The sequence below is a fragment of the Rattus norvegicus genome, chromosome 20, assembly GCF_036323735.1.
Source record: "Rattus norvegicus strain BN/NHsdMcwi chromosome 20, GRCr8, whole genome shotgun sequence".
NCBI lineage: Eukaryota > Metazoa > Chordata > Mammalia > Rodentia > Muridae > Rattus > Rattus norvegicus.
This window is the reverse complement of record NC_086038.1, coordinates 39697214-39724717: the sequence shown is the minus strand read 5'-3', so window position 1 is coordinate 39724717 and position 27504 is coordinate 39697214. Positions and strand designations below refer to the sequence as shown.

At 39.9% G+C, this 27504-nt stretch overlaps 1 protein-coding gene across 8 annotated transcripts in view; it reads left to right on the top strand.

Moving 5' to 3' along the window:
- Positions 1-27504, top strand: part of Nt5dc1 (5'-nucleotidase domain containing 1) — a 102941-nt gene that overhangs the window by 38930 nt on the left and 36507 nt on the right. For 2 of the 8 annotated variants that reach the window (XM_039098604.2, XM_039098603.2), the window contains exons 7-8: positions 5016-5092; positions 5568-6418. The exons of 3 other annotated variants lie outside the window; for them this stretch is intronic. In XM_039098604.2, coding sequence (XP_038954532.1) covers positions 5016-5092; positions 5568-5648 — 158 coding nt within the window. In that variant the 3' untranslated portion in view covers positions 5649-6418. Of the gene's footprint in view, positions 1-5015; positions 5093-5567; positions 6419-27504 lie in introns of those variants that run through there. 3 more of the 8 variants (XM_039098602.2, XM_039098601.2, XM_039098605.2) reach the window with 2 other exon arrangements.

Genomic DNA, 27504 nt, shown 5'->3' with positions numbered 1-27504 from the left:
GAAGGGTCAAACAGAGGCCTTTTTTTATAAAGAAGAAAAACTTAGATGGTGTTTGACTTGCACAGAGACTCAGAATTTATTTAAACTCCTGGCTTTTACGTTGTGTTCAGTGTCCCTTCCTGTTCTACTCCCAGCTACAGCCGAAGGAATTATAATATTATTCCTTTATTCCCTCTGATGGCTCTCCTCAGTGATTGTCTAAGCTGTTTTGAAGGACTTGAAAAAAGGCTTGTGGGCCTTGTGCATTTAAGCCCAGACAGTACAAGCTACAAGGGACAGTTTTGTTAGGCCTGGTAGAGAGACTACTCTTTTTAAAAATACTATCTGGCTGAATGTAAGTGAGTTTTTCACAAGAGTGACCTGATTAGATGAGTTTTGGTTGTTTGGGGGGGGTTTGTTTGTTTGTTGTTTTTTTGTTTTTAAATCTTCTGGCTACAATATGGAGAACGTACAGAGGGAATCCCTGAGTTAAGAGGATGGTATCTTAGAAGAGACATGCACTGGAAAAGGCTGGAAGATGAGGCTAAAAGGAAAGGAGTTGCTCTTAGGTCCTTACCTTGTCTTCACAGACTGAAGCATTAGTAGAACAGTATCGGGTAAGGGTGTTCTGATTTTACATTGTTTGCTCTTGTTACTGTCTGACATTGTATCTTTAACATGGTATCTGTTGTAAATCTGGAGAGACTCGGTGTATTGTATACCTAGTGATTGTCAAGTGTTTGCTTGGGAATAATACTTGAATTTCTGTGTAATATTTACAATATTCATTTTGAACATTACCTAACTTGATTTAGGTGTGTCTTTAGATTTATAATCAGAACTATGTCATGCTATGTAGTTTTATGGCTTAATGAATAAGAGAATAATATGATGGCATTTGAAGACATTATAGTGTTTGAAAGTGTTACTTTGTAGGTTGAAATCTTAATATCTCCATGTTCATATAAGTTTCTGAATTCACTCAGGGATTAAAATTTACAGTTCCTAATTACAGTATTTTCAACCTGATCAGCCTCCTTTTGCCTCAGGCAAAGATGGGCATCCCAGCTTCGGTTTCCGCAACATTGCCTGTATGGCCCATTTCTTGACTTGTGCCTCATCTTCAAAGGCTCTGACTTTCTCATGAGCATGACATTCTTCACGAATCACATAGGGATGTGAATACAATCTATGTTTTTCTTAGATACTTTCTTTTCAAAATAAATTACAAAGGAAGTAAATCTTTTTTTTTTTTACACTGGTTTTGATTGACACATCCTAAGTCGAAGTTCTTAACTTTGTACGTCATGACCCATTTGGGGGTCAAGTGACCTTTTCATATAGGTTGGCTAAGATTATCAGAAAACACAGATATTCACATTATTATTCAAAACAATATCAAAATTGCAGTTATAAAGTAGCAAGGAGAATTTTATGGGTGGGGTCACTATGACATGAGGAACTATATTAAAGGGTCACAGCATTAAGAAGGTTGAAAAACACTGCATTAGGTGATCATTTGGCTAAAAATACTCATAGACAAAAATTTTATTCCATTTATTTCATTATTTATTCAGATGTTTTGAGCACTTACATACCATTCCTTGTTTAAGTTCATTAGCATAAGGTTACTCAGTATAGTAATCTATCTGCTATCTGTTGTACACTTTTAGAATTCTGTTGAGAAAAGTAAGATCATGTAATGTGTAAAAATGCAATTATGTGCCACTGACTTTAGAGTTAGGTCTACAGACGTATGATTGAAATGTACTTTATGTTCTTACTTTCCAGTTATAGGTAAGACATCGATTTTAACTCATCCATATCAAATACCGACTTACATTCCCACAACAAATATACTTTAAGTATAAAATCAAGCAGCGACCAAAGAGTTCTCCACAGTGAGTGAAGAGCTGCGACTCTTTTCTCAATCGTTAAGAGGTTTCTGAACTAACAGCTTTGTATCATCAAAAATTCTTTTGTTTCTGGAACACCACAGTGCTTATTTTGGCTTGTAACCCTTTATGAAGACGTGTTATTAGGAGAGTAGTTGGTGCCAACTTTATTAAAAACAGCAATTTTATTTTGCTAAGGCACTTCCCTTGACTAAGGTGCAGGATTACAGTGACCTGCTTGAGTCTGGTACACTTCTCCTTCCAAAGGAGAGACATGGAAATTTTTGAGATGAGGACAGACTGTCTTCCTTTTTATTTTACTTTGCCACTGACAACAGAAATGCATGTAAGCTAATGGAAGCTTCAGAATTGGCGGTGAATGTAGAGAGTTGAGAGTTATAGGAGCTGCTTGTGTTTTCTCTATCTAATAACAATTAAGATCTTTGTGTAAATGGGGAGGTGTGTGCACATGAAGACCTGTGTGTATGCATGTTGGATTGGAGACCACAGCAAGCTGCTAGAGATCTTCCTCTGCCTTAATGCCCTGAGAAAGGGTCTCTCGCTGAGCTGGAAGCTTGCCATTTCTGCTAGGCTGGCTGACCAGCTGATCCACCCTTTTCCACTCCCTGTGTTGGAGTTAGCTTCATGTGCAGCAACATCATCGTTGGTATTTTTATGTGGATGCTGGGGTTTGGAACTTGGGTACCCAGGCCTGCAGAGGAAACAGTCTATCCACTGAGCCATCTCCTCAGCACCCTTGACAAGTATTTTAATTAATATTTTGAAGATGGACATAGTAATATATTAGTTTGGGTGTTTCCGTGGTGGTGGTGGTTGGTTGGTTGGTTTAGTGGGGTGTGTGTGTGTGTGATGCATGTTCGTGTGTGTACAGGTTTGGAGGCTAGAGGTCAATCAATGGCAGGCCTCATTACTCAAGAGTCATTCGCCTTGATTTTCGAGACAAGCAACTCCAAGGATCTACTTGTCTCTGTTTCCCGGCACTGGGATTGTTGGTGTGCACCCGCATGCTTGGCTTATTCTCTCTAGGTTCAAACTCTGGTCCTCATGCTTTCCTGGCAACCCTCTGCCAGCTGAGCTCTCTCCCCAGATCCCAAGTGTTCTGTTTCCTTCACCATTTAACCTCCAGCACTTGTACACTGTCCTCTTAACTTCCTGACATGCATCTCTTTGCCTTTTGTTTCAGAATTCAAAGAAACATCAGCTAGTCTGGTGCCTGTGTACTAGGTTCATCCCCGTGAAGCCCTCCCAAGACTCAGGCGCCATCTGTTCTTTACCAGATCTTTATTTGACCTTTGAATGCCTACAGTCCCAAGATTCCCTCTCTTCCCCTGGCCTCCCGCCCTTCACAGCCATTCTGCACAGATTGCCCCGAGCTTCTCCATTTCCTTTGGTCATGCTGTCATTTTTGTAAACACCTAACTTCATGAATCTTGTCGCCTATCCCTCTCTTCTCTGCTCACTGCTAGCCTTGAGCTTCCTCTTGCTCTGGTATCCCTGAACGTCATACATCTGCAGTTCTCCTTCCCATCTTGGCTTAACTTCTTTAACAACGTCTTTCCTTGCTTTCTTCTCATGTAGCCTCTTCCTAGAATCGCTCACCTCTGTTCCCGAGCCTTTTTTCCAAATTTACTGTTTGAAACTCAGTAGATGCAGGGAGCTGGCAGTCAGAACACTATTGCAGTTAACCCGATGAAAGATACTCCATAGCTACACTCAGGAGTCATGGAGAGTCAAAAGAAGTTAGTTAGGCCTTTCCAGAATAGAATCAGGAAGGTAGACGATACCGTGTCGAGTGTTCTGATTGGAGTGGGAGACTGAGGGAGTGGCATTGAGATTCGCAGTTGGATCATTTGAAGATTGCTAATGTAGAGAATGAGAAAAGTGAGTAGAACTTTCAGAGATGACAGTTATATGTTTGAATGTGTGCAGAGTTGGAAATGTCCATTGGTCTTTAGGTGCTCATTTGTATGTGCGAAGTCCAGAGAGGGCTCATGTGGACCTAATGAACTTGAAAATAACACCATAGCGATAGGCATGAGAGTTCTTAGCCTGACAGGCAAGAAGGGCTAAGATTGCTACTCTTGATAGTTACTGGTGTGTTTCCCAGCCTCTCTGGGTTTCCCAGCTCTCCATGGCACCTTTCCGTTCCCTGGCTTTTGTACGTCTAGTCCCATGCCCTGTAGGCAGTATTCCTTGTAACTTAGAGCTTGTTGTGGCAAGTTTGGTGCCAAATCTATCTAGTTCCTTGTCAAGGAATTGGAATTTTGGTGAGTTGCTTTATAAACACACAGCTCACTAAAGTATAATGGAAAATTAGTCTGAACTGAATGCTTGGCTACGTTCGTATTTAAACATGATTTTTTTATAAAGAAAATCCATCAGGATTTTCGTTGCTGCTGTTGTGTTCTGTGAGTTCACCATAGGAAAGAAATAGCAGATTTAAACCAGCTGGACCACCACACAGTAAAAAAGAAAAATGTTGCTTTGTGCTTTACCACTAGGTGGCTGAACTGCATTGCTTTGGAAAAGGAAGATTGCCCAAAGTAATTCTGTGCATGGCATCAAGCAATATATTTTTACACTTGCAAACAATGAATGTATCTTTGTATATACATAAACATACATGGTTATGCACGTATAGCTCCATAAAAACGTAGATGTATAAATAGTATTGAGTAGCAGTTATTTAAAATTAAGAATTGTTTCTTAAAAATTCATCCAAACCCAAATTATGACCTTGCATGCTTTCAGCTCCATTTATGAGATTTATTATACGTGAAGGTTAGTACATTTAAAACATGTCCTTGCGGGGTATCCGTAACCATAAGCGCTAAAATTTTCACCAACAGCTTGCGTGAATATAGGCCTATTGAGGCTCTGACCTTAGTTGTCAGGTGAGAAGATTCACTTATTTTAATCATCTTTTCAGTCTTCCTTCAGGCAGATCATCAGTTATATTTGATGATATATGCCTCCATTTTTGTTCAGTTTTTTGTTGGGTTTCCCCCTGTAGAATCACCATTTACCTCCAGGTGTCAGAAACACCCAAGAGCAGTTTTGTGTGACTCAGTGTCAAGACTTCCATATTAGTAGTGATTTTCCTTTCTGTGTTCTCTGCAGAGAACCTGGGGAACGCCATGGAGAAGCGTTGTGACTTGACAGTGAGACTTGTTCCTCTGCCTTCTCTGTGGAATTTGGTGGGTGGTATGAATACAGAAATGTAATTTAGGAAAACCAGTTTGGCTACGTGGGTAGACCATATGACATACCACCAAATGTTTTTCAGCGACCTTTTTATGTAAAGTGAAATGCAGTATGCATCATTGGATGTAATATGTCTGTATCTAAAGTGGTTATTTCTAGACTTACTTTGACAATGTGCTCATTGAAATAATAGAGCAAGGCGGTGTTAAAGCATAGCTTCCCATTCAGCACAGATTTATGGTATGTCTTGTCTTTTCCCAGGCCAGCAGTTTTGTTTAATATCTTTCTTGTGCTTATGTGCATGTGATGTGTATATAAATATGTGTGTGTCTACATACACATACACATTAGGTTTGCATAGCTATGTGTGTGTATGTGTACAGGTACCCATCTACATGTGTGCATAAGGGTCAGGGGTCAGCTTCAGGTACGTTCCTTAATGATTCTCTCCCACGTGTTTTGATGTAGGATCTCTGTATTGGAGCTCACTGGCTCAGCGAGGCCATTCACAGGGATGCAGCCCTGCACTGGGACCTTCTGCAGGTGTGAGAGATCCAGATTCAGGTCCTCCCGCTTGTGTGATCAGCGCTTTACTGCCTGTTTCATCTCCTAAGCTCAGCAGTTATGTTTGACTGGTAGTGCTGGGGCCTTTCGTGTATGTTAGGGATCCAAAGTCAGGTCCCCCACTTTACTGTCTAAGTCATGTCCTAAGCTCAGCAGTTATATTTGACTATGTATTGGTAGTGTTGATATTTAATTAAAATATGTGAAGTTTTGAAATTACATTGTGGTAAGCGTGTAATATTGAAAAAAAAAGTAAAAACAGAAGTGCTATTTTAGCTAAACTAAAGTGTTGTCATTGAGCCTTGATCTCCTTCCTTCTGTCCCTAGCACTGCCCACATGACCCACCTTCTTCTCCAGAGCAGACATGGCCTTGGCTTGGTTTTGTTTTGTTTTGTTTTCTTCTTGAACTCTAACAGCAGATCACCTAACACCTAGTCTCTTTGCTACAGGTGATCCTGTTCATACTTTGGAACGCTCGTTCATGTAACCTTAAGTCTCCTACAAAATGCTAATTAGAAAAATACACAGAACTTTGTATTTTCTTAAAAGATGCTAACACAGTGAGGCAGTGTTAACCGGTTTGAAAGTTGACCATTCATGTGTTTGTTTGGTAAATTTACAGGTTGATTTAATTATGGAAGGGAGAGGTTCTCCCTGAGAAATCCATGGTGTTTCTGATTGTGAATTAAATAATTCCTTATTGGCTCTGTTTTGTTTTATCTGTAAGTCTAAAAATAAAGCCACATTTGACTTGTTTATGCCTCAGGATTATTTCTTAAAACATTCTTTTCTTACCAGAGATACCGTATTGTGTTCCTTAGCTTAGTGGTAATCCATTGGAGATGAGGAAAAGTAATGAATTAGAAAATAAAATAACAATTTTTCTTGAGTAAGCAATATAAACATAAAACAACAGTCAGGATTTTTCAAGCCTGAAAGCAATCTTTAGCAACTACATTGTTCATGGGGCTTACAGAATATATCTTAGTTTTGTCCTTGGCCAGGTATGTATGAATTTCCTGTGTTGGCAGCTATCTATGATGTGGCGTTGGGGAGTTTTTCAGGGTTATACAGTTTTCTTATCTTTAGAACAGTGGTTCTCTACCTTCCTAATGTTGTGAGTTTTTAATATTTGGTTCCTCGTGTTATGGTGACCTCCCCCAAGCATAAAATTATTTTTGTTGCTACTTTATAACTGTAATTCTGCTACTGTTATGAATTATAATATAAATATTTTGAGAGATAGAGGTTTGCCAAAAGTGTCTTGACCCCCAAGTTGAGAATCACTGCTTTAGAGGTTAAAGGATAAACATATATTGCATAATTTCCTTAATTCTTTGAACTGCTCTAAACATGGGATAATATGAAAGACAGAATCTCTCTTACTATATATGATAAACTCCTTTAGCACTTCCCATGGGTAGTTCTCCTCTCTCACTAGCAACAGCCACTTTTAGAAGACCCTCTGGATGACCAAAATGAATGATCATCTGTTCAAAAATATCTCTTAAGAATAAACACTATTCTAAAGCCAATTTTAGAAGCTTGAAGTGTCCTTTAAAAAGATGAAGTTGCATTAGAAACCATTTAAAGTTTTGAATCAATTAAAAAAATCCCAAATGCATATGCCCATCAATTATCAAATTCATCAGTGAAATAACACATAATTGTTATTCACTACTACATGGGGCACTGCATTAAAGCAAGGTTCATACTCTTCTAGGAAGTGCTATGTAAATAAACCACCTTGTGCCTATGCAGAGGGAATCTATGGTTATCAAATGCAGAAAAAAAAAGTAGTTTTTTGTAGGTACTAGAATGTAAGGATTCCCCGGATATATGTTTTAAAGCTTTAGGATTCACAAATGTATGCACTGATGCTCTTTTATAAAAATAGAATGAGGATGGGTAAATATACCAAGAAATGCTGGGAGCACATAGAAGAAATTGAAAGGTCTCAGGAATGAGAATGTGCTAGAAAGAAATTGTATTCATTCCAATGAAGTTCAAGAGTAGCTTTTACCTCCTGTAATGAAACATACATACATACATACATATATATATATATATATACATACATATATATATATATACATATATATATATATATATATATATATATATATATATATATATATACACACACACCAATCTCTTACTACATAGTTGCTTACAGTTCTTGAACTGGTTTGAGGATCAGTTTTTGTATAGTCGGAAAAGTATAATATCATTGATATCCTGTTTGTTGTCGTTTCTTGTTCAGAAAAATAGTAAAGTATTTTCCTCTTTCACTCCTTGTTTAGCTCTCCAATTTATGTAGTTTTTTTTTTTTTTTGGTTTGTTTGTTTTTTTCTTCTTGCTCTATCTGATGTTCTGTCAAAACTTTCTCATTTAACCGGCTGTTTGTTTCATTGATTTTTATTTGCTTGTTTTAAAAATGCTACATTGATTTTTTTAAGATTTGGTGCTATATTATGATTTCCTACTTTGTAGTATAATTATTAAAGAATTGTAGGGTGCGTAGAGTACAAAGTAGAAAGGGATGTGCTTTAAAAGAAGCATGAGTACTGTGTGTGTGTGTGTGGGGGGGGTTAAGTGTTAACTGATCATGGATGGCGGAAGTCTCCATGAAGATAATTGGAATTTAGTGTTGCCCAGAAAGATGAGTATGATCATGAAAGAGACAGGAGATAAATCAGATGGGATAACACTAAAGATCAGTGTCTGCTTCCACGGTTTGCCTTTAAAGGCCATTGTTTCTTAAGTGTCTTAGTTAGGGTTTTACTGCTGTGAACAGACACCATGACCAAGGCAAGTCTTATAAAGGACAACCTTTAACTGGGGCTGGCTTACAGGGTCAGAGGTTCAGAGGTTCAGTCCATTATCATCAAGGAGGGAACATGGCACATCTAGGCAGGCCTGGTACAGGAGAAGCTGAGAGTTCTACATCTTCATCTGAAAGCTGCTAGGAGACTACTGGTTCCCAGGCAGCTAGGATGAGAGTCTCAAAGCCCATGTACACAGTGACACACATATTCCAATTGGGTCACAATTCCAAATAGTGCCACTCCCTGGCCAAGCATATACCAACCATGACAATAATAATTTCATTTCAGAGTGATGTCAGATGTATCTATAAATAGAAGAAAGTATATCAGATGCAGTAAAACTAGGCTTTTCGTCTTCCCTCTACCCTGCAGCCCCTCCCAGCACACCTCTTCACGGTTCTTAGTACCTTCTTAGACTACGGCGTGTGCGTAACCACAAGAGCAGGGCTGAGCCACTGTCTCTGCAGCAAGAGAGCCTGCCGTGTCTTCCTTGTCACAAACCTCATTCTGGGGTTTGCTTTGTTTTGTTTCTTTTTGCCTCTGGTACACTCATGGTACAGCATTACCTCCCTTCCACTGAACAGGGAAATTGTGGTGTTTTAGCAGGGGTGGGGGGTGGAGTGTACAGTCTTGGACTCAGTGATCTAGATTGTTTGGGCGAGTGTAGAAGACAAGAAAAAAGCTAACTAACTTTTGGCTAATCTATAGGCACCATAGATTTTTGCCCTGCGCCTACCCCCAGCTCCCACTCTCAGCTACCAACCCCACCCCATTCTCTTCATCTACTCTCTTGAACAATTTGGTTTAGGAACAAGTTCAAGTTAGTTCTTTTGAATGAACTGTTGCCCAACAACCAGGTTTTAAATGTCCAGCTATTCGAGAACAATCTTTATGAAATGAATGTGTGTAATGGAGCCATAGACAGAGAGTCTTGTGGGCCTCCACCTGGTTTTCATTGTTCAGCTGCCGTTGGCTTGGAAACTCAGGCAATAGATAGAGTGTGGCGACAGGCTCAAAGAGCTGAGACTGTGGAAAGGGATGTCTGCCAAGATTTAATATTGAAGTATTAAAACCAAATAGCTTTTAAATTCAAAAGATATTAGTATGCATTGTTGAAAGGATTGGAGTCCAGTGGGGGATCAAGTGTGTGTGAACTTGCGTTTTCTTCTAGTTATCCGTCTTTTGGAGACTAAGAAGAAAGTGCACTAAGGGAGACCAACTCCTGCCCTCCCAGAATTTGGAATTCTTTCTTTTAACCAAATAAACAAGGGAATAAAGAAGACAGAAAGAATCGCTGTTGTAAGAAGAGTGTTGAAGTTGTGGAGATGGAGAGGGAGGCAGGCGTCATATCAGTCTCAGGAGCTAAATCACGGGACTAGGAGGGGCTTGCTGTCCTGATGCAGGTACTGAGGCTCATCTGAAAGGCGGGCATCCTCGTCTCTCATATCTTTTAGATTACTAAGAGCATTAAGGTGCAAAACCTAAATGCATCATCAGTTACAAGAAGGTTCAGAAAAATGTAAGGCATCTATTTCTATAGGTAGTTTTAAATTTTTCATCTACACTTTTTTTTGACGTGTCTCCCCCTTTTTTTTTCTTTAAGAAAAACACATCTTGACAACTTCATACTCAGAAGAAAGCAATTCTGAAAATGTAAGAATTCTTCTTAGCCTCAGTAGTTACATTCAGATTACTCTGCTGAATTACTCTGTGGTCTGGAACTCATGGTACAGGCAGTGATGCCAGAAGTAGCTGTACCAATGCCTTCTCTCTCCCATTCCAATCACCTACACCAACTTCTCTTCCAGTCCAGAAGAAACATGTCTCTAGTAAATGATTTAACCATTGATAAGGACAAACTGGCCCAACGATAATAGTCTTACAAGACACAGACAAAAGTATTCCACTTAAAAAAACAATGTATCCTGTTTCTTCTCTGAAATTGTTTAAATACTCATAGCTAATATTTATGCTTCGTTTTGTATCTGGTCACATTGTGGTCTGTGTACCAGTTGTCACATATGAATCTCTCCTACCTGTATCCACTGAGAGTCCCTGCGTGCTTGTCCGCTGCTCTTTTAGCAAGTGACAATTTCGCCCCTGGTGTTGCCCTGTGCCTCTGTTCTCCAATCAGAAGGATGTTAACAGCAGCAATCCCAGAGAGGGTCCAAGCCATCTACCACTGCAGAACCCACAGTGATTTCTGATCCTTGTGCTTTTTATACAAAGCCCTACTAAATCACATTCCGGCTACTGATTCACTTCCAGGAGAGAATCAGTTTTCCAGTGGCCAATGACTTGGAGACGTGGCTGGGGATGGGGAACTCTCACGCTTGGTCCCATGCGTTACTATAAGGATGGAATGATTGACCCCTCGGCACAGTTAGTAGGGATGGTTGAAAACAAGTCTTGAGTGCTTTTAATTATTAGGTCCAAAGGATGTTTCTGTTTTAAAAGGGGAAATTGCATTATATATCTGCCGACTAGCCAGCTATGCCTGCCAGTTTCCTCAGACGGATGGCTCCTTATGCTGCACTGTCTCCTGGCGTCAATGCCACTTTTAAGTGGATGACTGACGTGCGACTGTTTTGTAGTTTTATTGGTTTCATTCTACATTATTGTCTTTAAAAACTAACCCAGCTGTGTATGTACTCATAGCAAAGAATCAGAAAAACCCGATTTCATTGTATACAGAGAAAAAAGGCATATATGAAATCTTCAGTCCTATTGACTTCTTACATGCTTCCTCCTGTTTACTTGACAGTTCATCTGTGTGTGATTACTGTCACACACTGATCACTGTCCTGGACTTTCCTTTGTCCCATGTTATACACTGGTTAGAATGTACCAAGCACCCCAAATGCCAGGATACCAGTGATGACTTTTTGAGTTATTACTTCATCATAGCCTTTTTTAACATCATGAAGAGTTAATTTACCAACTTACTTAATCCTTGTCTACAGTTTCAGCCTATGTATTTTCTATGCTCCCTGGAGAATACCAATCACTAATATCCTTACCTCCCTGAATAAATACAGAACATTCATTTGGAAAATAGTTCAGTTATAGTCCAAATCCATGCCAGATTCTAATTTTTGCTGATGTCTTTTGAAACAATCTCAGGATGGCCTGGAACTGACAGAATGTTCCTAGCCCAGCCTCCCAGGTGGTGGGACTACAGATATGAGCTAACCTTCCAGCTTCCTACTGAGTCCACAGTATCTTCATTTGTATCCAGTAGTTAGAGTGTGTGACAGATAAGTAATTCCCTGCAGCCAGCTTCCTTGGGTGCTTCCTGTAGAAGACAAAAGCACTTGGGCTCTGTGGGTAAAGACCCTTGCCCTGTAGAGCTCTTGTGAAGGAAGAAGATACCACCACACATGAAACGTGCGCATGCGCGGGCGCGCGCGCGTGCGCACGCACACACACACACACACACACACACACACACACACACACACACACACAGACACACAGTCATGGGCTCACACACATACATGATAAGAATAGCATCTTTTAAAGATGAAATGAAATGCATTTGTGGTTCCAATCTTGAACTGAGATTTTTTTCTTTTATTGGTTGAGCCTTTCTTTCCTATCTGAATGTTATTCATTAAATGTGCTTTGGAGTCTGAATGTGCTAGGATCGTTATGTACTAGGCTTGCTGTAGAACTACAAAGATGAATGAGAAAATGGTTGCATTCAAGAATATTAAATCACAGTTGCGCCAGCCAGAGAATGTAGTTCCCTTTGACTAAGCATTTATCACCTTGTACCGTGACCCATGACTTTCATGCATCAGAAGTGAGAGACTTGGTATCCAAAGCATTTGTAAAATTAGCTCGAATATTTCTGTCCTTCAAAGGCAATAAGCAGAACATAATTGTGTTTTTAATTGACTCTTAGAATTGTACATATTTATGCTGCATACACAGCTCTTTTCGACACATATACTGTGCAAAGATCAAAGGAAATTCTTCACTGTGTCTATCATGGCAGACATTTACCATCTTATGGTACAAGTTGTTGCTTCCGTCCCACTACACCGTGATTTACCTGTTTTTTGGGGTTTTTTTGTTTATGTTTTTTTTTTTCTTTTTTCTTTTTTTTCGGAGCTGGGGACTGAACCCAGGGCCTTGCGCTTGCTAGGCAAGCGCTCTACCACTGAACTAAATCCCCAACCTGCCGCCCCCCCCACCTTTTACCTGTTAAAGCATTCTCTGCCCATCTCTTTTAATCCTCTTCCTATTGCTCCCTTTGAGAGCAGCTTTTGCTAACATTAACTTATGTGTGAGACTATGTAGTATGTATCTTTCTGTGTGCTTATTCACCAAAGATGGCAACCGAGGAATAATAAGAAAATCAAAACACATATGCAATGGATTTTTTTTTCAGCCAGAAAGAAGAAAGAAGCTACATTCTCAGCAAAAGGATGGATACAACTGGAAAGAACCGTAATGAGGGAGTCTGTGCCTCCCAGCTTTATATAAAAGACACATAACTCATGCTTGCCCCGCATCCGCATGGCCATGTGGAAGGGACAGTGTGACATGGTTTCCTGACCTGGAACAGAGCCAGCAGGGCATAGACCTCCACACGTGCTGATGGCTGCTGGGGAAACGCTTGTTTGTATAGTTTGCTTTATGTTCCTCCTTCCGGGGAATGTCCTCTCTGCCAAACTTAATGACTCCATGATAACCAGGCAGCAGTTTGGAAGGCGAGGGTGTGTCTAATGTCTCAGCAAAATGCTGAGACCTTCAGGACAGCCCTTAAAGCTGTGGGAAGGAACTCTGAAAACATGAGTTCAGGAATATATAATTTCTCAACTATGCAAAATATAAGGATGTAATATGAGATATATGAGAGGCTTCACAGACCTAAAAGAACAAAGGCAACTGCACTAAGAGCCAGCTTGAGTGGTGATCACAGGGCAAGTTCATGCCCAGCTAAGTTTATTGTTTGTGCTTACAAAGACAGGCGTATTCCTCAGTTCAAGGTCAGCTTGGGACCCAGGTGACTATAGGCCTAGGCCCAAGCATGATAGGAATCGTAATTTCAGGACAGCATGTCACTCAACTAAACTTAATATCTGTGCTTACAAAGGCAGGCAAGTCTCTGAATTCATTTGCAATGTTAAAAAAATATGTTTGCTGTTTTTCTAAGAATCAGGTGACTGGGATCATGGAATGCTGGTTCATGGGATAAAGTTGAGGCTAGTCCTTGGCATGCATGAATGTATGATGTGAAGGTAGAAGTAAAAATGTCTAGAATAGCAAAAGCAATAATAGAAGAGGAACAGAGAGAAAGGAGTGTCCGGCGTATATGGGAAATTAGCTTAATTTGTATTATATACTAGTATAAAAATGCACATATGTAACAGCATCATGAAGCACATGGTGAAAACGTTTTAAAATTAAAAAATACATCAAGTCAGCTTCACTTAACTGTAGAATTTCATGTGATGAAATTAAAGTATTTTAGAATAATCTCTCCTTTTTTCTTAGCCCTGACTTTTCACCATTGTTTTAATTCATTTGAATGTAGACCATACTTACATTCAGGGCCTGACAATGATTTATTATGTTGCTCTGGCTGTGCTAGAAATGACTGTGTAAACCATGCTGCCTCAAACTCCAGAGATCCACTTACTTCTGCCACCCAAGTGCTAGGATTAGAGGAAGATGCCACTACACCTGATAGCCCATTAATTACCTCACAGAACTGTGAAGCTGTGTTAAATGGAGATGATATTTAACTCAACTGAAATGTGAAAAATTGCAATATGAATTATTTAACTTTTTTTATATTTTGTAATTATAAAATAATGATTTCCTTCTTTTCTTTCCTCCCTTCTACCTTCCCATGCACCACCTTAGCCCTCTTTCAAATTCATGGCCTCTTTTTCTTGTTATTTTACACACACACACACACACACACACACTGATAAATGTTTGTTTTAAAAAATTATATTTCTGTTTTTACACTCTCTTCTAGTTCTGTGTGCTTATTGACAAAGCCCACACATGGCTTGTCTAGTTGTTTTAAAACCGTAATCTGTTTTTCCCAGACTACTAATTTATGTAGTCTGTTTCTACTATGCTGCACATTAATATCATTGATTATCTTTGTCTTCCTTGGTCTTCTCAGGACTTCGCAAATGTGTATGTAGCACATATGTAGTTTGGGAACTTTCCAAGCCATGTCTCTAAGGACACTGCATCAGTCTCCTTTCCTTAAGCTGAAATAGCTGTAGCTTGGGGGATTCCTTTTATCCTCCAGCACAGCCCTAGACCTGCAGTAGGAATTTAAGAGATTATTGAATGAAAGTTAATTTAAATGCAAATAAACTGTTATATAATTGTAACAACTGTTTCAGCTTTGCATATTTTAAAGTTGTAATCACGAGGCTTATTTGGCAATTACTTACCAAGATTATTTTAAGAAGACAAATATGAAATCAAATAAATATGTGGTTTTTGCTCAAACTCTGAAGAGCTTTGTTTTAGGCAAAGACTCCGAGCTCAGGAATTAGGACTGGATACTGTTCCAAAAGGTCATTTGTAATCTAATTACCAGGAATTTAAATATGCTTTGTAAAACAAGTCACGCTCTTGTGTTAGTGCTAATAAAAGCAGTTACTGTTGTGATCATAATCAGAATTCAGAAGTAGATTTTAAAGGAGGTCCTGGGGTGTGACAGTAGCTTGGCATAATCCAGGAAGGTGGAGAGTACCCTGGCATTTCCCAGGGAGGTCCTGGGGTGGGAGAGAGTACCCTGGCATTGCCCAGGGAGGTCCTGGGGTGGGAGAGAGTACCCTGGCATCTCCCAGGGAGATGGTCCCAGTAGGAAACTTTAGATATGTTCAATCTTGCTGAATTCTCTCTTATATCCCACATACTTTTCCACTTCACTCCACTGTTACTGGTATACATGTAAGTTAGAAAATAAATGTGAAACCTTACATGCTTATGACTTTCTCTCATGGGGAGAGCAGGGGCCCTAGCTGGCAGTTGAGCATGGAGATGTCTTGGACAGTGATTGTGTGAACATGTGATTTCTCAGTCTAGTGTTCTAATGCTGAAAAGGTGAAGGAGAGGTGGTACCTGCCCTCACATTGTCACCTTAGTCCACCTGCTTTTTTTTTTGTTTTTTTTTTTTTTGTTGTTGTTGTTGTTGCTCCTATCTGTTCATCAGAATGGATACGAACATTTCTTAACTTGTTATAAATTTGTGAACATGTTTCACAAAATTCAGCGATTCACCGAAATTTTGCAAATTATTTTCTTTATTTTTTTGTACTCTATAACTGGTTTTAAGCTTAAATAAAAAGGTCATATATTGGTTAGAAGTTGCATTGAAGTGCATGGGCTGTATTGTTTTCCTTAACATTTATGCTTTATAAAGATTATCAGGTTTTCTTGATGTAGATGGTAGTTCTGTTGTATAAGAGCATGTTAGTTGTCAAGAACATTTAAAGTATAAAGTTTATGTGTCAAGGCATCAAAACTACTAAAAAACTTTTCATACCTGAATATTTGGAATTTTGAAACATAGACTTTGGAAAAATCTACTTTTTGTTGCTATTTGTTATTTTGTTTTTCTTAAGATTTATTCTCTCCCTGTCTACCTCCCCCCCGAGTGCCCTCCCTCAGTATACTTGTATGAGGAAATGTAGGAAAAGTCAGAAGACGGTGACATGTCCCCTGGAGCTGGAATTACAGGCACTTCTGAGCTGCTTGACGTGGTGCTGGGAACCAAACTCTGGTCTTCTGTAAGAGCAGCTTGTGCCCCTATCCACTGAGCCACCCCTCCAACCTCCTTTGTTTTCTAAGAGAAATGAGCTAGATTACCACAGATCACAGGCTTGCAGCCACTTTTTCTCAGTGTCCTACTGCAGGAGTGGGTAGCCAATAGGATAACAGTATCCTGCTTGCTTTTTAAACACAAGAAATTGCATTTGACAAATGTACTTCACAAATATAATTGTCTGGGGTGAGCTTGTAGAATCAATTATTTTTTTCTCCATAGTTTTATAAATCCAAATTTTATGTTCCTTGTGCTTTCTTCTTTGGGCTTTAATCACTAAATCACTAAGTCAAACTGTAGTTAAAAATAATAACTCAAAATACTCTATACAAGTCTAAGTCCCAGCCCAGCAGTGTAATCTAAGAATGAGCTAGGCACTTAACAAGACTCCTCAGATTTTAAAGATCAGCAAAATCTAAAAATTAGGAGGAAACATGATTAAATATAAGATATTGGAACATTTGCCTTTCATGACCTGAAACTGAAAGAGCTTCAGCCCCCTGGGTTAGGACCACCCTAGTGGTTTTTCCTGACAGAGAGATTCTTGGACAATGGAACAGAAGGCCACAGTGCATTACGAGGGTAGCCAGCCTAGCCGTCCTTGTAGAACAGTGAACTGCTGTTCAAGTTGGGTATTGTAAAAAGCAGTGAGGCCAAACGAGTGCCTGGTATGTGGGAGAATTCAAACGCTGGCAGAGCACCCCTGTCCAGTTATAACACATAACATTTTGGTTGTTTTATAAAATGCTTGTTTTAAAACCTCTCAATTGACAGAACAAGAAAACCCAAAGCTATCCTGCCTACTGTTTACCCAGTTCCTTCTAGTGGCAACATTGTTACATACACTGGATCTTACTTTGAACCATGCTACAGAGTCCTTTCAGATCCCACCAGCTTTTCCCAGAATGACTTCTTTCTGCTCCAGGATCCTGCATTGCGTTTAGTCATCACAGCATACTGGTATCTTCTGGTCTGTGACAGCCTCCCACTCATTTCTGTTTCTCACGACCTGGACAGTGTAGAGGACTGGCCAGGTGTTTTATAAAATATCCCTCTGTTTAGGTTCGCCTGATGTTTTCCCCATGACTAGACTAGGCATCCCCAGAGGCGAAGTGCCTTTTCCATCGTCTGATATCAGAGATCCCAGCTGTCAGTCTGTCCTGGGTAATGCTAGCCCTGATGATCTAACCAACAGAGCCTCTACTGGGCTTCTTGACTATAAAGGAAATATTTTCTGGGCTAGATAGATTGCCTAGTGGATAAGAATACTTGCTGCTTCAGAAGGACCCGAATTCATTTTCTATCAGCCACTTCAGATGTCTCAGAACTAACAGCTTGTCACATCCGCTGTAGGACTTAAGACATCCTCTTCTGGCTTCTGTGAACACTTGCATGCATATGGCATGAATCCACAAACACTGGCACATACATGTAAGTACAAATAAATGAATCAGGAAGTCTTTATTCTAAGCCCTACTGTTAGGAAGCAAGATAACCAAGGTCAGTTCACACTGGGAAATTAGGATCAATCTGCCGCCTGGAGTGACAGATGAAATTATTTGGAATTACTTTATAAGAAGCATTAAGGGGTTTTCACCCCTTTATTTGAGACACGGCCTCATTTATTCCAGGCCGGTGTCCATCTCCCTAATGTCAGGCATATAACGAACATTAACCGGGATTGAATATCACTGGGATCGGACCTGGGTTTTGAGCACACTGTACAAGAACTCTCCCAAGCTAAAGCCCCTGATTTTAACCCTATCAATAGAATTAGTGGCCAGAGTTAATTCTTTTACTCCCTTCTCAGAACAAAAAAGTACTATATTCAGTGCAAATATGCATTTAATGCAAAATGCACATTTAATGAAATGAAAAACTTAAAGATGTCTGTGACTAAATGAGGTGATTACAAAACTCAAGTTGCAAGTCCTAAATAAACAAAATGTTACCTGTTTTTGGTTTCACCCATAGTAAAACTAATGTAAGAAACCTTCCATGAAGACAAAATAGACAATAGAAATAGTCATTTCCCTGCACTCTGTTCAGTGAGGTTTTCTAACCCACTCCACATACTTTAGCCACAGTAGTGTTGATCCATTTCTAATCCGTGGGTTCATCTTGCCCTTGTCTTTCAGCTTTTATTTCCTTTGGTTTATAGAATTCATCTTCCACCTCCACCATCCCATTTCTGACTGACCAAGGTGTAGCTAATTCAGCCAGATTTTAGGCTTTTAATAGTCTGTTCTGTATCCACTATGTGAGTCCTACTTGAACAGGAGTTTCTCCTTGGTTTAATCTTATTTAAAATATATCGCAAAACCATGTTTTGTAATAAACTCTTGATTTTTTAATTTCAAATGTTAGGCTCTGAACATAATATGAACATAAGGATCATAAAATAATTTTTGTCAAAACTGAGGAATCAGGGTCACTTTTATAGGCATAACAGATTTAACCTAATCAAAGTTTGATGAACTCCTGCTATCTTTATACACTTACACAGTTGCTTCCTCATCAGGATACAGAGCATTTCCAGAACGTTCCCTTTCGTCTCTGTTCCCATAGCAATCAATGCCAGTACTCTGAGAATCTAAATTAGTTTTAGGAAAACTAGTATTTTATGTTTTTCCTTGCTTCCTTCATGGTTTTCTTTTTATAATCACGTTCAACAGCTTGTCTACCGTAGATATCGCAAAGTGATGTTTATTTCTCCAGGAGTTGTCTGGAATTCTTGGATTCGTGTTTGATATCATCCATTTAAAAAAAAAATTCTTTATCATTGTAGCTTCAAGGAGCTATTCCTTCAGTCTCATATAACTTTATATATGTTAGATCACTTTGCAATGGCCTTGTGGTGGTTGGAATATGCTTGGCCCATGGGAAGTGGCACTATTAGGATATATGGCCTCATGGGAGGAAGGTTGTCACTGTGAAGGTAGGCTTTGAAGTCTTACTCTCAAGCTCTGCCTCAGGGAAGAGGAGAGGCTACTGGCTGCCTTCAGCTCCTTCTCCAGCACCATGTCTGCCTGGATACTGCCATGCTTCTCACCATAATGATAATGTATGGCATCTCCGAGACTGTAAGCCAGGCCCAATTCAATGTTTTCCTTCCTAGGCAGTACCTTGGTAATGGTCTCTTCACAGCAATAAAACCCTAAGACAGTCCAAATGTCGCAGTGACCTCTCCATTCTCCTGTGGTATTTTCTTCACTTTGTGCTTTAGCTCAGGAAATTTTAATTGACTCTTTTTCACAGTCACTGTTGTTGAGCCCATCAAAGGAACTGTCCTCATCTCTGATATTTATCTCTATTTTTAATAGTTCGTTTCTATACTTAAATAAACCATCTCATCCACGGTCATACTTTCTACTAGCTCCTTTGACATTTTAGTCCTCGTTATATTTAAGTTTCTTCCTGATAGCTCTAAGGCATGCATCATCCCTGAGTGAGCCTCACAATGAGAGGCTTGAGGAAGCTGTTTGTTTAGTGCATCATTCATAAGACTTGTAGCTGAGTGCCAGACCTTGTGTGGGCGTGAACACTGTTTGTACTGTTAAATGAGCCAGCACCTTGTTAGGCAATTGCTAAGTGGAATGGGAGGTTCAGTCAGTCTCCCTGGGAGTGCACTGCATGGGGTTTTCATCCCTTCAGTGGACTGTGGATTCAAATTCCCTTGGTGCGCCTGTCGCTGTGGTGCTCAGGCTGACGTGCTAGACAACTTCCCATCAGTATCCCTGCTCCACTCTCAGGAGTTAGCTGTACCAGCACAGGAGTAACACAGCTGTGTCTCTCCGCACTCCTGTTCTTGCCCTACACAACAGTGCTGCCGTGTATCTCTCTTCCTTTTGGAGTGGAGCCATGGTGCGGTTCTGAGGTAGCTTCAGCGTTTGCCTCAGCATTCCTGGTTCTCCTCTCTGTGAGAGCCAAATGCTGCCTTTTGCTTATAGCTGACATTAGGTAGATCTTAGCATCAGATGACCTGGATTTGGTATTTACATATAATATTTGGAACATAGCTGTTTTGTACCCAGGATAGAATGGTCATCTTTTACCCAATCAGAGTTTGTCCGTTGTACTTTTTGGTGCCTGTGGACACTTGCTGCCCTTCTCCTAGCTTCCTAACAGTCTTGCTTCATCAGGAAGAGTCTGAGGAAGTAGGTGGCGTTCATACCTGTATCCCACAGAAACTTAGAGTACTCATCCTTCCCACAAGAATAGCTCGCCTTCTTGAAGCCAAGTGCACTTAGTGTTCTACCCCAATAGAACAGATTCATGAAAATCAGCCTGGTTTCTTCGTGTCTATCTGACTGTCATATAGTAGTCTAAGTCCTTCAGGCTTGATATGTGGTCCAAGGTATGAAATTGGCTTCTTCCAAGTTTACTGTACATGACATCTTATTTCTATTTATTAATGTAAATTCTTTCAAAACTACAATTTCTTCGGTGTCATGTTTCTGTGGTAATGTTAATCATAGCCCTCCTGTCCCAAAATGGTTTTTAGATAGTGTCTATCTGAAACTTGAGCTTTAAAATATAAGACATTTTTGCTTATATGTACCATGGTACATGCACATGTTACAGACATAAATGCAAGCAAAAGACTCACACACATAAAATAACAACAACACCCAATAAAAAGTATACCAGGTCTTAATTTAATTAGAGTCAGTTGTTTTGTATAACTAAGTTATTCCTCTAAAAGAGGTATTAGTTTTCTATGCTTGCAACTATATAGGTATTTCCAAAAAAGAAATCCCAAATAATACTGAGAGACATAAAATATACTAAATGCTGGAGAAATTCATTAGCACCACAGTGAATCTGGTTCTATCATTCCACTATATGCCATCCATAGCTGTCTGTCTGTGTTTGCAGATCTGAGAATTGAATCAGGGTCTCATGCATGCTAGTCAAATGTCCCACTCCTAACGTAACAATCAACCCTAGAAGGAAGTGCAAAAATGAGGTGACCATGCTTGTTTTAGAGGTAGGATGTAGTCATGACCTTGGTTTTTCTCTTTGATTACCAGGTGCATATTCTGACACATCTTTGAAATATTAATATCTAGTGCTATCATGGAGAAAAATCATCTATATGACACCAAGAACAAAATGAAGCACATGTTTTTCCTTCCATGGGAAATTTGGGAGTTGGAATAGAAGATAACTGCCTTTTGCCAGCTCAACCTGGGAATTTTTACTTTGTGGATGCGTGATGCATTTGCTGTTTCACATGCCTGCTCTCTTTTCTGGTGTGCTTCTGCGCTCCTAAAACACTTGTCTTCTTGCTGTCAGCTCATAAAATGGTAGGATCTATGAATTTAGTAAATTTGCGAATTTGGGGTGAGGGGGTCTCTCTAATAACAGCAATCCCAGAGTAGTTACACTCTCATTATGCAGTGTGCAGATTACTTTCAACTAATCATTTTAGGTTAACTCAAAGCTGTAATCTTCCTTCCAGCTTTACTTCAGGATACTGACATTTTTTTATAGACAAAGCTTTGTTGATGTTTAATGAAAGGATATTGTGAAAGCCGTAATTACTAACAAAGATCACTCCCCTTTCCAGAGGCAACCTCAGTGGAGAGTTAAGAGTACAATCTTGGCTTTGTTTGTTTTCCATATTTAATTATATAAATTGTGCTTATGGTGGGGGGGCAGCTCTGCTTCATTGAAAGGAGACTATAAAATACTTCTGTTTCAAGTGCAGCTTCTGTTACAACAGGGGGACTATTGCTGTGATTTCAAAGAAAACATGAACGAAGTAATTTAAGAAGAAAGGGACTTATTCCAGCTTACAATTGACAGTCTATCATGGAGGGAGGTGAGGGCAGATGACCCTTGGAGGAGCATCTATGATTGGCTTGATGCCTATACACCCAGGACAACCTGCCTAGTAGTGACTTGGCAGGTGGGCTGGGCCCTCTCACATCTATTAATCAAGAAAATGTCCCAGAGACTGCACTTGGATATAGGCAAATCAGATAGAGTCATTGTTTTGGTTGGGGTTTCCTCTTCCTAGATGACCTTGGTTATGTCAAGCTGCCAAAAGGGGGTGGGGGCAAAAAACTAACCCAAACCAGCACAGATACACTTAGCCCTATCTCCCAGAATTGAGTTCATGTTTAAGACTGTAAAAGTGTAAGTCCTTCGTTAATGGCCACTTTCCGCTTCAACCAGTTTTCCATGCAGATAATGAAGCCCAGCTGTCTTCCTTTGCTGTTTCCCTTGACTGTGTGTCACATTCCTGGCATACTTCTCCAATTAACTGTGTTTTTATTCACGCATATTATAAAACGCATGCACAGACAGGCATTACTGTAAGATTTAGGCATTGCTGTTTCTGGAGTAGGAGCTCACTGCCCTAAATGTTATGATTTCCATCTGTCTCATTCCCGAGGAGTCGGGCGGTACTCATGAGCGTTTCCTTTTTAGTCTTGTGAATTTACTGCCCAAATGTGAACTACACAGCTAAATTTAAAATACTGAGAACATAAATAGGTCATGTTGTGAGGCATGTTCCCATCCTGAAAGTGAGGTTGACCTGCAACACGCCACGCGAACTGGTCTCCAGATCACAGCAATCCTCCTGCCTGAGTGCTAGAATTACAGGTGTGAGGCAGTGATAAAGTATATTTGTGAGTTAATGATTAGCTTCTTTATCTTTTTTTATGTTAACTCTGTAGCCACTACTGCCCTCAGTCTCATGATTCTGCCTCCTTTACTTCCCAAGTCTTGAGCTTGTAAGAGCGTGCTGCCAGAGTCATCCATGGTTAGCCCATAAACTGTCTCTGACACGTCTTCAAACTGTCAGAATGCTTGATTGTTTTTGCCACATATGCTTTTAGAAATGTGTATGTCTGTTGTCTCTGTATATAACGTGTATGTGTGTGTATATTTCTGTGAGTGTTTATGTCTATGTGTGTCCGCGTGTCTCTGTATGTGTGTGTATGTCACTATGTATATGTCTGTATATGTTCCTGTGTATATCTGTGTGTGTCTGTGCATCTCTATATATGTGTATATTTCTGTGTGTGTCTGTGTGCATGTGCGTATCTCTATATGTGTGTGTATGTCCCTGTGTGTATGCTTGTGTATGTCCCTGTGTATATATGTGTGTGTCTTCGAGTCTCTATATATGTGTATATTTCTGTGTGTGTCTCTATGTGTACATGTCTGTGTGTGTCTGTGTGCATGTGCATGTCTCTGTATGTGTGTGTATGTCCCCATGTATATCTGTGTGTGTCAGTGCATCTCTGTATATGTGTGTGTATGTCTACATGTGTGTCTGTGTGTATCTGTGGAATATGCTCCCATGCAACTTCTCACAGTGCCCTATCCAGGCATACCTTTCACAAAAAACCCAGAGCCTAAGCTTCTGAGTCTCCTAAGTTCTCCTGTCATAGCCAGGTTCATCTACTTTTCTTAAACAGTACCCATTTAGGAAGCCTATGCTCCCCAATATCCCTAAACTTATTGGCTAAAGTTTATTCAAAATTTATAGAAATAAGAGTTGTGATATATAATTTGAGCACAATCAAAATCAAGTAGGAGCTAAAATTTAAGTACCATTTGTAGTGGTATCACAAAATATCAAATAGTTAAAGACGGACATTTAATAAAAAAATCATTACAGGTGTGGAAAAGTACAAAACATTGAGGAAAAAATGTAAGAGGACCTAAGTAAATGAACAGGTCTACATTTTTATAGAACAGAAAGCTCAGTATCTAGTGATATCTTCTCTTCAAAATAATTACATGTACACCTTTAATTACAGCACACCTTTAATGAAAGTTTTAGCAGATTTCTTCGGGGAACTAAAACTGATGCTAAAACATGAAGGGGCACGAAGAGCCAGATGCTTCTGAAGAGAGAGCAAGTTAAAGATTTCCAAGGTGATTTTTAGTTACAGGAATTAAGACAAGGAGAATTGGAGAGGTAGGTAAGGGACCCAGACAAAGCTTGCTGTAACCTGGGAAGGTCCAGGCTAGTGGCACAGGCCAGAGTGATATCACAGGCTTTGTAAACTGTGACTGGAGAGTTCAGTATGTACACAGTAACTTTAAAACTTCATCCGTGCTCTACATCATACCACAAAGTCCTATGGATTAGTCGCTTAAGCATGAGGACAACTCAGTAAAGCTTAGATGAAAAATTAAGGAAAACCATAATGGTTGAAGGTAGTAAGTTTTTTCTTTTAGTGCCAAAGAGTATTGATCTTTAAGAAAAAGTGGACAAATTGACAAACAGTGAAACTGTCTCCATTTGGAAAAAAATAGATGGATGATAGAAAGGTAGATATAGATAAATATAGATGATAGATAGATTTAGATAGACAGACAGCTGACTGACTGACTGACTGACTGACTGACTGACTGAGGGATGGGGAAGGAATTCACTAAGTCAGGCAGTAACAAGAAAGCAGCAAGGCAGAAGAATGGAGAAGAGGGGACAGGCATGAAGGCAGCCTGCTAGGAATAAAATAAACCATGTGCTTCTGCTCCTGGAAAGGAAAAGACTCATTAATATCTTCTTTGTTCACAACACCTCAGATAGCACAGTGCATCAAGGAACTGGTGATCCTGTGGATCAAAGGAAACCTGGGAGTATAAATTGGTGGAGTTTAAAGTACAGTGTCTGTGTTTATAGTTGTGATAGGTAAATAAAACACAAACCTTCTTTGCCAGGTTAGAACATTACTATAATTAAAACAGATTCTGTAAATCCTGGAAGTTGTGGCTTTGAATATTCTCAAATACAGCAGTCTCTTTAAGTTTGCACCTCATTTCAACTGTGTGTGTGTGTGTGTGTGTGTGTGTGTGTGTGTGTGTGTGTGTTGTGTTCCTATTCTTGTGCGTATATGCATGTAGAGGCCAGAGGTGGTCTTACAGAGTCATCTTCCACTCCCTGTTTCTCGGTGTTTTAGAGAAGGGTTCTCACTGAACCTGGAGTTTAGTGATTTGGCTGGGCTGCCCAACCAATGAACTTCAGCAGTCCACCATCTCCACCTGTTCCACCCCATCAACCAGTGGTAGGGACATGAGGGAGGCAGTGGGATGAAGGACTGTGTACATTGGTCCTGGGGATTCAAACTCAGGTCCTTGTGAATAGTGCAAGCCAGCACTTTACCTCCTGATATATGTCCCCAGCCCAACTACAAGTGTTGTTCCAAGTGCACGGTGAAACAAGGTGCAGTCCAGGGGCTATGGAGGAGAGACATTTTCCCTTCGAACTTCGGCCAGTTTTTAAAAATTACCACTCTTGAGAAACAGTTTACATGAGTATATTCTTATAAAACTTTGCTTCTGTTAGGTTGAACTTTTGCTCTTACTGTTAGAATTTTGTGACCATGCCCCTCGTGTTGAGTGCTAGTGAACTCAGAGTCCAGGTTGTGAGGTGCATGGTGTCAGTGTTACTATACTTTTTACGTTTTCCCTTTCTCAGCAATATTTCACGCTGATTTCTTCAGGTCAATATATTTTGTTCTTCACACATGTTTTTCTTATTTCTAAGTATCCTATGCCTATGACTGAGATCTTTTTGCACAAGAGAGGGAGACACAAATGGACAGTCGCAAGTGGGAGTTGTGTCTGGCACTGTAGTTGTTGCTGCTGAAGTAAAGTTCAAACGCTTCAGGCAGAGGTGCAGGCTGTTTTTCTCTCCTTTAAAAAGACCCTCAGCTATCAGAGGAAGATAAATATTTAGAGTTGGCGACGGCAGGATGTTCTGCTGGTGAAGAAATAGATTTTAATAGAGCTGTGTCCTTAGCAGGAGATGGGTACAAACATCCATTCACGGGCAGAAGGGAGGGGACATGAAGGGACACAGACAGCACTGAGGTAAGTGCAGAATGCTCCCTAGCATCTGTCAGAGGAGGTGCCGCACTCCTACTTTGTGCTATCCAGTACATGTGCACTCACCCTTCAGGGGGTTTCAAAACTGATTGAATGAGTAACAAAATGTATGTTGTTTCTCAGCAGCTATTAGGCGGTGATCGCGTAGTAGTAGAATGGAAACTGCGTGGACTTTGTTGAAGTAAGAGTAAACAGCTTCCTCCCTCTGAGTTAGCTGAAGGACTCTATTCATCTGTAGCACGAGTATAGCGGTATCTCTCAGAGTGGTCGTAGTGTGTATTAAATGATACTTATGTATTAAATATATAATGCATTTGGCATATGTTCACTTTTTCTCTTTTCCCGTCCACACATTTTTCTACACTGGGAATCAATATTCCCTGAGCTAGAACAGTACTTTTTAAATTGTCTGCCTAATTTTTATTTTTTGATGTTGTGAACTACTGTCTTTTCCCTTGAAAGACCAGACTCTTTTCACAAGATAAAAGGAGCTTAGTTTTTCTTAATTCTTGTTTTGAAATAAATCGGTTTGTTACTCAGTGTGGGAGCTGTGGGAAGGCCTCGAACATCACTGAGGGAGTAGGACATGAGCAAGCAATTCCCTCCTCCATGGGAGAAGGGCCTCTGCTCTCACCCAGCTCTGTTTTGTTGGGACTTGAATAAATCAAACAGGAAAGGTTTTAGATCTGCAAAGCTGCCAAAAATGTAGTGGTATCCAGACTCCTTACAGCTTAACTACCAGAACTGTGTGGTACGTAGAAGGTCTAGGAAGATCGTTTTTCTGAGGAGTAAACAGCAGGCCCCGTAGGTTTTAGAAACTCGGTACCTGTGAGACAAGCTCTAGGTTTCACGGAGACTGATCCTGTGTGGCACTTATGTCCTCTTGAGAGGACTCGCCTATTTGTATAGAAAAATAGAGGGAACTCCTAGAATCCCATCCCTGGGAGGGCTTAAGAAATGACCTCCAGATCTCTATTTCAGTAAAGAAACTGAAGTACACAGGCCAAAGTAACCCCCAAAGTTGTAGGAGTATTAGAGTTCATCATGGTGTTAATAGATACAAGAATGATCAGTTGTCTTTGTTTAAGCATTTGAAAACTAATTATATTTCAAAAGTTTGTTTTAATCGTAACTCTCCCAGAATGATGAACTTTTCCATCTTCATTAGACTAAGATGTATAATCATAATAAGTTTAGGATTTAGAGTATAGTATAAAGGTAAAGGCAATTAGGAACTTCAGGCAGAGTAAGAAGTTGGACTGAGATCTCTTAGCCCAATCCTAAAACAAAACATGGCATTTTGAGAAATCTTGGAAATCTAGAGAATTAAATCCGGGGCTGGAAAGA